The sequence below is a fragment of the Moschus berezovskii genome, chromosome 12, assembly GCF_049115385.1.
Source record: "Moschus berezovskii isolate FMDL1 chromosome 12, NW_MosBer_1.0, whole genome shotgun sequence".
NCBI lineage: Eukaryota > Metazoa > Chordata > Mammalia > Artiodactyla > Moschidae > Moschus > Moschus berezovskii.
In genome coordinates, this window is record NC_142471.1 from 61,306,768 (window position 1) to 61,320,198 (window position 13,431).

Sequence of the window (13,431 nt, forward strand, 5' to 3'; positions counted from 1 at the left end):
ATGCTGATTTCTGGGCCCCAACCCCAGAGTTTTGGGTTTAGTAGGTCTGAGGTGGGGCCCAAGAATATGTATTTCTAACAAGTTCCCAGGTGATGCTGCTGTTGTTCTGGGCACTACACTTTGAGCACCTGCTCTAAAGACTTCAGTGCTTTCACCCCTATCCCCTCTCTTCACTGCCTGCAAGGTGCTAGGCAGTGTGCTTCCTGCTGGGGACAAAATGTGGACCAAAACATGACTGCCGTCCCCACCTGGGGAACTCAGAGCCTGGAAAGGGAGTAAATAGCGACTTCCCCGGTCTATAGAAAGTGCCACTATAAAGTTTTGTATGGGGGCAGCTGGAACTCAAAAAAATGATGCTTGGTTCTTGCTGAAGCTGGGGGAAGGCAGCATGGAGGAGGCAAAATCTGAACGCAAGCGTAAAATGTGGATTGGAGGAAGATATGTGGAAGGGCGTTCATTCCCAGCCTTTACCTTTCCAGATTATCAAGTGTCCTGGGGACATCCCCTCGCACTCCTTCTTAAACATTTCCTGCAATCATAAAGTTTTGATTTCCTACAGAAGCGGGTGGCATAGCTCTGGTTAATTGGCCTTGCCTTAGCAAAGTCTTTATTTTTGGCTCTGTGTAGCTCTGTTTGGTCAGTGTCTCGTGCATGGTCTGAATATTCTCAGTAGAATGGAATTCTCTGCACAGGCACTTGAATGGAATGTAGAATGAAGAGCAAAGGAAGCAACGGGCTTGCTACCAAATTCCTTCTCCCCATCCCTACCACTCTGGCCTCCAGGCTGCCTCAGCTACCACCCTCCAGCCCATAACAGCCTCACTGTTTTTGTTGACTTTTCAGGAAACTTGGCGGTTTTTATGTCATTGCATTTTGTGTAGACACACACATCCGTCAGAAATCAAGCTTCTAGCATCTCAACCTTCCAGAACACTGCTTCTGGATTCCAGAATTTAGGAAAGGGGCCCATGAGACCAGTAAAAGGGCTTTCCAAACCACAACTCTCACACTTGATTCCTTGAGGAAGGCTCCTGCATTGTTCCCCAGCCTATTAACTCTCAGTTTACACAGTTCAGATAACTGTGGTTATTTGTTTTTCCAGCTCAGGCTACTTTAAGAACCACATTATGGGGAGTTTAAGGGTGCTGTTAGAAGTAGATATATAGTCACTAGTGAGAAATGACATAATATTGAAGGAGAACACTGATAAGTGAGATACTGACTATACGCTGTATTCAAGAATGATGATGATCTAAAAAAGAACGAAATGATGCCATCTGCAGTGACATGGATGGACCTAGAGATTGGCATACTGAGTGAAGTAAGTCAGAGAAAGACAAATAACATATGATATCACTTGTAGGTGGAATCTAGGAAAAATGGTGCAAATGAACCTATTTCTAAAACAGAGTCACAGATGCAGAAAACGAACATAGTTACCAAGGGGGAAGGTGGGGAGAGATAAACTGTGAGATCGGGATTGACATATACGTACTACTATATATAAAACAGATAATAATAAGAACCTACTGTATAGCACAGGGAACTCTACTCAATACTTTGTAATGACCTATGTGGGAATACAATCTATAAAAAGTCTATGTGTGTATATGTGTATATGATTCACTTTGCTGTACAGCAGAAACTAAGGTAACATTGCAAATCAGTTATACTAAAAAATTAATTTAAAAAGTATCATGATCAAAATTATCATTAAAATTAAGGTTAATTAATATCCTCTGTCCTCCATTTAAGAAAGCTAAGACATATTGGTCATCAAACAGTAACACTAAGAGGGATGTATGGATAATGTTAGTTGACCCCTTCATGTTAGATATAGAAAACTGTGGTGGGGGTGGGTTTTGATCACATGACAGAGTTTGTCTCTCTCTCTCTTTTTTTTTTTTATCATTGTCCTCATGCATCTACCATAGTCTCTGTAACTGCAACTCAGCATTTGCTGAATCCGGAAAGTCCATATTGAATCCATATCTGTTTTCTTTAAGCCCCATGATTCTTTTAAATCATTTTCATGAAAACTCAGGATGGAGACTAGATCTGATTAAGCATTCTCAACTCTTAGGAAAATCAGCAAATGATAATGGGATAATGTTAAACTATTGGTGAATTTCTCAGAACAGATCACATTTGTGTGTGTGCTCATGCGTGCTCAATCACACAGTTGTATCTGACTCTTTGTGACCCCATGGACTGTAGCCCACCAGGAATTTAATCCATGGAATGGAATTTAATGGAGTTAAATTCCACCATGGAATTTAGCCATGGAATTCCATCTAATCCATGGAATTTACCAGGCAAGAACACTTGAGTGAGTTGCCATTTCCTCCTCCAGAGGATCTTCCCAACCCAGGGACTGAAACCATGTCTTCTGTGTCTTCTTCATTGGCAGGCAGATTCTTTACCATTGAGCCACCTGGGGAGCCCCTCAGATCATGTTTGGTTAGTAGCAATTAGAGACTCATCTGGTTTCAGCTTTTCTGAATGCTTTGTAAAGATTTGGTGCTATTTCATGTGACTTCTGTATCTGATGTTCAGCACATACAGGTGACAATACAATGTCACCTGTGGTTTAGATGAATCCAATAAAGTCATGATCAAAAAGCTAAAGGATTCTAGCCAATTTCTTGGTGAAGATATAAAAGACCTTCATTAATTCAATCAAGAGCTATTTATTGAGAAGCTGTAATGCCAAAACTTCCAGACCCTGGTGATAGAGCAGTGAAAAAGGAAATAAAATCCTCTTGAAGTTGCATTCCAGAGGGAGGAAACAAATCATGAAGAGAGGTGGCAGGATCGTTACTGCAATACCCATAGTAATCTAGGTTCTCTTTTCAGAGTTTGAAAGTATGATTCCACTGTCTAATGGTGAATACCATTGTTGTTGCAAATTCAGCTGTTGGTAAAATTATCATTACTTTGCATCTACTCTACCTTTCTTTCTAGCTTTTTCTTTAAATTGGAGTATAATTGCTTTACCATTTGTGTTAGTTTCTGCTGTACAACAACATGAGTTAGCTATATGTATACATATATGCCCTCTCTCTTCAGTCTCCCTCCCACCCACCCCATCCCACCCCTTTAGGTCATCACAGAGCATTGAGCTGAGGTCCCTGTGCCATACAGGAGCTTCCCACTAGCTATCTACCCCTCTCTGAAAAAAGGTTTCTTTGACAACTGCAGTATAGGATTCTCTAACTGTTTGGTTTGGTGGCTAGCAGTACTGGCTTAGAGATGCAGAGTCCTGATGCTGAGTCAGGCGTATGCACATTAGTTCCTTATTTTTATGTGATGGTAATAGTAGGACCTCTTTCTAGAGCTGTTCTGGAGTTTTGATGAAATCAGGTCTCAGTGCTCAGTGCCTACTTCATTTTAAACATTCATTAAATGTTGTGGTGATTACAAATATTATTGTGTGTGTGTGTGCTCATCACTTAGTCGTGTCCAACTCTTTGAGATCCCATGAAATGTAGCCTGCCAGGCTTCTCTATCCATGGGACTTCCAGTGTAAGAATACTGCAGTGGGTAATTATTCCCTTCTCCAGGGGATCTTCCTGACTGAGGTGCTGAACCCAGGTCTCCTGCATTGGCAGGCAGATTCTTTACTGTCTGAACCACCAGGGAAGCCCATAAGTATTACTGTCAAGGGTCAATGGACACCTAAGTAACAAGCCTCCTTCTTGTTGAAAGATTTCAGGAGATATGCTATCAGATCTTAGAACATTGTGATTTTCCATAGCTCTGACCCTAGAAAGAAAGCTTTTAGAACAGAGCAAGTATAAAATTGACTCCCCTTGTCAAGCACTATCTTTGACCCAAGTAGAGGTCAAGATAAGACAAAGCTCTTTCTGGCTGTACAGAAGAAAGAGCGTTCCTCCTGGGTGAGTGCTGTGGACCCAATGTGCCTGGCTGCTTTATGTCTTTCAGTGCTCTCAAGTCTTTGATTTCATCTCTGTCTGAATTACCCAGCCTTGGATGTTTGTTTTATTTGGGTTTGGATCTGAACTCCATGTCCCAGTGTTGGTTTCTTGAGTCACAAGGAACTTCAAATGTTTCCTTAAGGATTGTCTAAGGACTGCTTGCTTTTATGCAAGTAACTTCATAATATTGAGGTCATGCTTCTCAAACTCAGCACCTGCCATAGTGGAAGTAATGTAATTCCATGGAGAAGACCCACTCACAGTTCACAGTGGTGGGTAAACATAGGTGCTATGAAGGGCACTTTTGGCAACATTGATCTGTAGTTCTTTATGTAAATATTTTTTATTGAAGTATAGTTGATTTACAATATTTATATTAATTTATGTTTATGTTATGCAAATGTACATATAAGGACAAATGCTTTATATTTATCTCAAAGACAAATATGTTATCATTTCTATGTGGAATCTAAAAAATATGTATAGATCTTAAAAGTTCTAAGAACTCCACAATGGCCAACAATAAAAATTTTGACTCCTTTCCTTCCTTCATTCCCAGTGACTTTAGGAAGTCCTGTAAAGTCCATATCTGAAATGAATCTTGACTGTTTATAATAGCCTGCAATTTTTATCTAACTTATTTGATTAACTTATTTATTGTCTGCCTTCCTCCAGTAAAATAAAGTTCTTTTTGCTTCCTGCTGGATCCCCAAAGCCACTGGGCTTGGCGCAATGTATGTTTTCATAAATAAAAATCAATCATTGGATGAATGGATGGACACATATCTTTTTACCAAGATTGGATGCCCGGTTGTAAGGTGCTGATTTTATATCAAAAAAGATATTGACCCATATAGAGCAGTAGTCTGTCTAATTTTCAGCACCTTCTATTACCACATTAATCAAGTGAGATAAAGTTTATATATTTTTTCACCTTGTAATTTAAACTACAAATCTCCATAAAAAGGAAACATATTTGCTCTTTCATTAGTCATAACTTGACTGTTTCACAAAGTACTTTAGGGTGACCATGAAAGGAATTATCATGAATAAAAAATATAACAACTGCAGTGTTAACATCACTTAACACTCTTGCCCAATAACAACATTTTCTTGAATCCAGCTGTTTGGGTTTTGGGTGTGATCATGTTTAGTGCAATGGATAAAGCGGAACCACAGAGCTAGACAGACCCAATTTCATTCTTGGCTCAGTTTCTTACTCGTCGTGTAAAGTTAACTGTCTCACTCTGTCTCTCTAGGCTCACTGTCCCCATCTGCAAAATGAATCAACTTCATAGGGCTAGTGTGTGGATTCAGATATCATGCAAGGAAATTCTTATCATTGCACCTACCACATCATCATTGTGTAAGTTGTTGACTTTTGTCATGTGCCAAGGCATTCCCAATGCTTCATGGTTTATACAGCAGTCATTTATATAGCTCGTGTTCCTGTGAATTGTCCGCATGGTTCTCCTAGTTTGGATGAGCTGATCTTTGCTGGGCTCTGTCATGTATCTGTGATGGCAGGTGGACTAGCCATTGGATGATCTAGGAGGGATTCACTATGTGTCTGCCTGAAAGTGAAAGAAAGTGAAGTTTCTGACTCCTTGTGACGCCATGGACTGTAGCCTGCCAGGCTGCTCCGTCCATGGGATTTTCCAGGCACAAATACTGGAATGGGTTTCCATTTCCTTCTCCAGGGGATCTTCCCGACCCAGGGATCGAACCCAGGTCTGCCACATTGCAGGCAGACTCTTTACCGTCTGAGCAACCACGGAATCTGCCTATTGGCAGACTATTGGCAAAGGTGACAGGAGTGACTCATCCGGGTCTGTCATCCTCCAGCAAGCTAGTTCTGGCTCCTTCACTTGGTAGTTGTTTCAGAATTCCCAAAAGTGGCAAGAGAGAGCAAGCTTCAACACTGAAGACTTCACTGGCAATACATTTACTGAATTCCCATTAATTAAGCAAATCACAAGACTAGCCTGGAGTCTGTGAAGGAATAATGTATGGTCATTTTTGTAGTCTGTTGCAATCATCCTTGTCACAAAAACCGGTATTTGTTGAACGTTTATTAAGCAGCTGTTCCAGTCCTATTACTGTGTTTATCAAAGGTTGTAATTCTTACTACAACTTTATGGTGCAGATAATATGTGTTATATCCCTGTATTGGAGAAAGAGAGACTGAGACATAGAAGGGCAAAGCAGCTTAGACAGAGTCACACAGCTGGGAAGCAGAGAAGCTCAGACTCAAACCAACACTTCAGAGCAACACTCATAATTACTGTTTTATACTGCCTCCTTCTCCCTTTCTATATACATAGAATTTTCGATAGTTACTTTTTTTTAAAAAAATGGATGATCTAGTAAGGGGTTATTGCCTATTTTTAACATGTACCCTAAGCACTTCCATATCTTTGAATTCAGCTTATCAAGTATTGGTATGAATGACATGTGTTAGTCCAGATCATGGTAGGACCTGCAGATATCTTTCTGATTCTTTGTGGATGGGGTGTTAGCAGTAGTGACAGCAGCTCAGGGATGTATTCTTAGAACTCTTCATTTCTTCTTTCTTCAGGAAAGTTGGAGGGCTTGGAAACAGCTGGTAGCAAGGCTGAATAATTACTTAATATATCCAAGTGTGTGTGTGCATACTCAGTCATATTCGGCTCTTGGCGACCCCATGGACTGTAGCCTGCCAGGCTCCTCTGTCCATGGGATGTCCCTGACAAGAATACTGGAGTGGGTTGCCATGCTCTCCTCCAGGGGATCTTCTCAACACAGGGATTGAACCTGCATCTGCACTGCAGGCAGATTTCTTTACCACTGAGCCACTGGGCCTTTTTAGCAGCATTCCTTTGCTGAAAACAAATAGACCAAAAGAAGTGAAGGGCTATCCATCTCTGATAGATTAAACCTCTTTTCTCGACTTTCAAGCCTCTCCTTTGTCAGGCCAACTGACCTTTTCAGTTCCCCAGTGATTTCCCTATACTCTCTGCTCTGAATACCCGCTCTCCTCACTATCCCCAGGACACACTGTTTTCCAGCCTCTTCACCCTTGCTTGCCATGTGACTTGCCTCCCTCAGCTTCCCCAGTTAGAGCCATGCTTCTTTCCTTATCTTTACCTATCAAATCTCACAATGGGTTCTCTTCTCTGAACATCCAGAGTGTTTACTTCTGAAGGACTCTTTTGAGACTTAGTGTGTTGGAGATTGCCTGTATGATTTAGAGCTGGGAGAAGAAAAACATGTCCTGAGCTCTGCAGTTCTCTACCCCCATTTATCCTCACAATACACCCAAATAAGGTTAGGATGACATTATCCAGCATGTAAGAGCAAGGGTATAACTCCATCACAGTGAATTTCATAGACTGTGCTCTGTGCTCTGTTGTTATACAATCACCTGATGACTGTTTAGAGCAGAGTCCATTCTCTTCTTGCTCAGTGCTAATGGGCACCATTTCTAGACACCAGACTGAGCGCTTTGTGTGTATTGTCAGGGGGAATCCCAGAACATCTCTAAGAATGGGCATTAGTATCCTCTCTGACTGGTCAAGGCAGAGCTGGGTGTGCAACCCCACAAACCTGACCCCCAAAGCCTGGGCTCCTTCTGTCCCAGCACACCATCTCTATGGCCATCAGAAATTTAATGACAGAATTGTTAAAGATTCCACACTGTCTTCAAATGGAAAGTATATACCAGAAAACGGAGGAAGGCAGAGTAGAAATCTAGTCAGTGTGTCATCACAGACTAGCTTGCTAGGGGTCCTTTTGAGTACCCTGGCGTGGTAGTTAAGGTGAGGTTTGGAGTGTGCAGCATCACAAGAGTGTGTGCAGAGTCTGAAGGGTATGCAGGGTTCTTCCCTTCCCTCACCACTCTTCACTGTCACCAGAAAGGGTGACCTCCACTGTCACCGTACCCTGAACTTTTTATCTGTTCACCCTCCTTATTAGACTGTGAACTCTTGGAGAGGAGAAGCTGTTGTATTTACCAAGGCCTAACACATAACTGGTATATAGACACAGAAGAACAATTTTTTAATTTAATGCATCAATTGTCAAGCAAGGCATGGTGCTCAAGGTAGCATGATGGAGACACACAATATACTAAACATTTATTCCACCATCAGAAAGCTAGATTAACTCACCCTGTGTTATCTTTCTTCTCTGGCATTTATACACTGCCAAGAAGGCTGTAGCTTCCCAGAGACCTTGACAAAACCCCATACCTCCAAGATATAATGTCAAACCTCGTAACTTTCAGGTCTCATTTTCTAAATTAGATTGTGAAGTCCTACAGCACAAGAGGTGTCTGTTACTCTTAGTAAACACCTCACATCTTTCAATGCAGTGCCTTGCACAGAGCAGATCTACATAAACGCATGTTGAACAATTGCACTGAAATGGATTGGAATTATGGTTGGGAAAATGTTGTAATAATCCAATCTCTTTGAGATAATTCTTGGTGAATTCAGGTGATGAAGGAAAGAGGAAATCAGGATAGTGGCAGAGGCAGAAGGAAGAAAGGAAGGAAGGAGAAGTGGGCAGGATCTGTCCTCCCATTGGATGTGGGGGTGAGGGAGGAAGAGAGGGAAAAAGGATTCAAAGACTTTGATCCAAGTTGATGGATTGAAAGCTTCTAACCAAAAAGGGAATATAGAAGTTCTCCTGCCCCTTAACACACTCACCCTTATTTCATTCTGAGCATGAAAGGAGGATTCCTCATGAATGTCAGTCTGAAGGGTTCCTTGGAGATAGACAGATCTGGGGGAGTCACTCAAGAGAGTCCAGAACGACAAATAGGAAAGGCATGCCCTTGTCCCGCTGTCGACGAGCTTTGCTCTGATAAAGAGAAGGAGGAGAAATTTGAGCTGAATATATTTTTGGTTGGTACAAGTTGTAAATGCTCTGCTTGATAGCAGGGTTGTTTGAGCGACCTATTTCATAACTGCACATAGCTTTCCTAAATAAATGGCGTCTGTAGAATGTTCAGGTTAATGTATGAGCCCAGTGTTCACGAGTGTTTGCGCTTAGAGCGACTGAGACTTCTTTCTTAATAAGTCATCTTGGCATTTTGTCAACAAGTTAATTTGCTTTTCTAAGAAACTAGATTAATACTTCCTGTACTTTGTGCTATTCACAGATCTACAGTGCAGTGAGAAGGGGAGAAGCCACAGAAGGGACAATTAGATCTCTTCTCCATTTCTTCGCCAAGCTCCCAGCCTCCGAGACAGCCCATGGAAGGATCAGTGTCAGTCCATACTTAAAGCAATGTGTCCGAGACACAGTGTGTGAGTATCGTGCCACCCTGCAAAGGACTTCCATATCTCAGTACATCACCGGCTCTCTCCTGGAAGCCACCACGTCTTTAGGAGCAAGAAGCAGCCTCCTCAGTTCTTTTGGAGGATCCACGGGACGAATGATGCTGAAAGGTACTGTCTGAAATTTCACTTTTAACTTTTCATCATTGAATGTAGGAAAGAATCTGAGTTAACATTTATGCATCTCCTCATGGAAAATTGAGTCCACTTATCAACAACTTTCAGAAAAGGTAGCTGCTTTAAAAGAATATAAAATGATAGTCCCTTACCAAAATCCCTTAAGGTAGTAAGCATTCCGAATAATGAATGTTAAGATTTTGAAGTTTCTTTTTCAAAAGAAGTAAATGACTAAGAGACTGTGTTTAATTCTTTTTAAGTTATTCTAATAGATGATTTCTCCTAGTGGTTGTCTATGACGGATGTCAATTACTGTAAAAAAATAAAAAAGCTTGTAAAAAAGTGTAGTCATGTGGTCACAGTGAAAACCAACTGTTTCACTCAAAACAGAGTGGAATAGAGTTCTCTTGCCTACACAGAATTAATAGGTTCATGTTGACCAGAGAAGCTAAAGGCCATCTTCCAGAGACTCCCATCTTAAAAGACAAGATAGTCAGAAATCCTGCTAAGAAATGAAAACTAATGGAGTATGGGGTCTCTGCATCAGAACTTCCCAGCTACTTCCCACAAGTGGCAGACAGGCAGGTCAGAAATGGCCGTGCACCAATGGAGATGTGTGCACTGCACAGCTGTCACCACCCACTTGGCATCCTTCCCTGGCAGGAAGCTGCCAACCAGACAGGGACCATGCAGAGCAGCGTTCCACTGCTCAGGGGCTGCCAAGAACTCTCGCTGACATCCTGCCACTTCTCTCAAGGAGAGCCCCTCTCGTCCCTCTACGGCAAGCCCCAGACCTGTGATTATCACACCAGTGGTCTTCTTCCTTGACCCTCAACCTCCCCTACCCCGCCCCACCCCAGCACCCCTTGGGAAGACCCCAGAGAAGGTCCACACCTGTCTGTGTACCATGTGGGTGCCATGCAAATTTGTTTTCTAGTGTCACCTTAACTTTTGTGGATCGGTTATAAATGATGAATGAAGAAAAACACAAGATGGGGACCACTAACCCCAGAGACTAAAGAGGAGAAACTTAGATTCATGTATGTTTCATTCATTCAGCATGTTTTTTGAGCCCCTGGGTGCTGGGTTGGGGGCCAAACATAGCCCTTAACCCCATGGAAATTGTTGAGAAGATCCCCTGGAGAAAAGAAAGACTACCCACTCCAGTATTCTGGTCTGGAGAATTCCATGGACTGTATAGTCCACGGGAAGAGTCGGATACAACTGAATGACTTTCACTTTCACTTTTTCACCCATGGAATTTGTAGTCTTTAGGTAGTAAGGGTTTCCCCTATCCACAGGATTCAAGATTTCTCTATCCTGATGTGGCTCCTGGTAACTGCCAAGCTTGCATTCTCCATCAGTGATCTTCCTGGGAATTTGAGTTGAAATTGACATATAGAGTTGGCAGAGCTTCAATGCTTGTGTCTCTATGTGAGGAGCTTATCTTGTGTGTTAATCAGGTTTTTGTATCAGATACCCATTCTGTGCCAAGCAGTGTGTAGGCCTTACGGGAGATCCTAATAACATACAAGTCAGTTTTCTTGCCTTTAAGTTTTTATGATCCTAGTGAGGCAGCCAGATTTGCATGCACCAAGTATTCAAAGAACAGACTGCAGAGAGTTAAATGCCAAATAATGTGGAAGTGACTCTAAGAGTTCAAAGCGTTTGGAAGTCGAGTTAATGGTCCATGTGACAAATGGTTTGGCTGCAAACGAACAAAGTCAATAAAAGCCACTTTGTTTCTTCTCTATTAATTGCAAAAGGACGTATCTCCAGGCTCCCCAAATGTTGTGTTTTGGTTCCCAGGCAGGCTGCCTCCAGTCTTAGACAGACCTTTGGGGAGAAAAAAGGAGGCCATTAGTTAAGGTGTCTGTTGCCCTGATAGTAAGTAAGTTGATCTCCATTGCTATTTGCACTTTCCTGTTCACATCAGAACTCTGAGATCAGCATTCCCATCTCTGGGTCTTGTTGGATCATCAGGTAATAAGTTATCATTGAATTTGGTTTTATGCAAGAGTTGGGAGTTTCTTTTAACTTTCTGTTTTGCAGCTCTTTAATGGTTTCTGATAACTGTCTGTAAGTAGTTACTGCTGAATAATATAGTTAGCAGGTTGGCTTCAGCTCCAAGCTAATTTCTGTATCTCTACCTTGCTCTCTTGGAAATCTTTTATTTTTTAAGTAATTAATTTATTTTTTATTGGAGGCAAATTATTTTACAATATTATATTGGTTGGTTTTGCCATATATTGACATGAATTTGCCCCGGGTTTACATAAGTTCCCACTCCTGAACCCCCCTCCCACCTCCCTCCTCCCTTTATCCTCCCTCTGGGTCATCCCCGCCCGTACGCTAGCCCCGAGCATCCTATAAACTTCAGTGCTTTCTCCCATGGGGTTTTAAAAATCTGTATGTGCTGTAGTGAAACATATGGTTCTTCAACATGCAGTAGAATATAATACATCTTAAAAAAACCATACATGGCTGTTCAAATCATGGAGTGTTTAGAGAATCTATAGGTTCAGCATGTTGAGTAGCTGGGTCTTGAGCTCTGTTGGCCTCATACTCCAACAGGGGGGTCTGGATGATATGTTTGGCTGCTATGCCATGTTTGTCTGCTTGTTTTATTGTTCACTATGTGTTCTATGGCATCGAACAAGCCAACAACTTTCGGCTCTGTGTCACTAATGAAAATCTATGGGAAGTGTGTAACATACTCAGTCTCCAGGTTATAAATGACTCATGTTCCAGAGTTCATTTCTCAGGAGCTGTGTGGAACTCAGAACGCTTTTCCGGAGAAGCAGTATTAAACACTGTGATTTGGTTCCAGACTTTAGTCCTCAAAAACCTCTTTAACCCACAACACAGTTAAAATCTACACACTTCCCATGGAATAGAGAGAAGAACACAATTATTAGAATACTGAGCATCAGCCTCCAGGAAAAAAGCAATACAAATGAGTTAAAAGGCATTTGTTGTCGAGGGGAAATCATTTTAATTAAGATGAGTAGAGTTAAAGTAAAACTTTCATGGAGATTTTGTAAAGAATTTTGGGCCATTTCAGAGATTTTAGATGTTGGCATCTATAGTTCTGTTATTATGGTTAATTATATTTTGAAACTCATATCTAATGTGAAAGATTCAGAAAATTATTATCCCAGTAACTTTCTTTTCTTTTAATGAGAGGCTTATAAATGGAATGAAGAAGGGAAGAGGGAGATAGGACAGAGTTTGTAATTCTTTCCCAGAGGGAAAAGGTAAGGAAGAGGGTAAAAAAGAATGACCTTTTCCATAAGAGAGATCACATTTAAAGTAGATTAAATCGAGTTGGAAAAGGTAGGGGGAAAAAAAGGAGGAGGGCAAAAAGCAAATGCTGTCTGATTCCTTTTGTGTGGGGTACTTCAGTTCAGTTCAGTTCAGTTCAGTCGCTCAGTCATGTCCGACTCTCTGCCACCCCATGAATCACAGCACGCCAGGCCTCCCTGTCTATCACCAACTCCTGGAGTTCACTCAAACTCATGTCCACAGAGTCGGTGATGCCATCCAGCCATCTCATTCTCGGTTGTCCCCTTCTCCTCCCACCCCCAACCTTTCCCAGCATCAGAGTCTTTTCCAGTGAGTCAACTCGTCGCATGAGGTGGCCAAAGTATTGCAGTTTCAGCTGTAGCATCAGTCCTTCCAATGAACACCCAGGATTGATCTCCTTTAGAATGGACTGGTTGGATATCCTTGCAGTACAAGGGACTCCCAAGAGTCTTCTCCAGCACAAGAATAGTCCAAATTATCAGAGACAGAAAGTAGAACTGTGGTTGTAGGAGCTGGTGGAGGGAGGGTTTGGATGCAGAGTTACTGTTAATGGGTACAGAGTTTCATTTTGCAAGATGAAGAATTCTGAGGATGGATCATGGTGATAATTATGTAACAATATAAAGTTACTCAATATAACTCAGTAGATTAAAAATGGTTAAGATGCTAAATTTTGTTACATATGTTTTTACACAAATGAACACAGTCCCAAATCAAAGGATTTAAACAGGAGGACCATATTATGCAAG

General features: G+C 41.6%; 1 protein-coding gene across 3 annotated transcripts in view; it reads left to right on the forward strand.

The window, feature by feature from the left end:
- PLCE1 (phospholipase C epsilon 1) overlaps positions 1-13,431 on the forward strand; it is a 390,353-nt gene that overhangs the window by 168,291 nt on the left and 208,631 nt on the right. For all 3 annotated transcript variants that reach the window (XM_055425048.2, XM_088842145.1, XM_055425050.2), the window contains exon 3: positions 9,082-9,370. In XM_055425048.2, the coding sequence (XP_055281023.2) occupies positions 9,082-9,370 (289 nt within the window). The remainder of the gene's footprint in view (positions 1-9,081; positions 9,371-13,431) is intronic.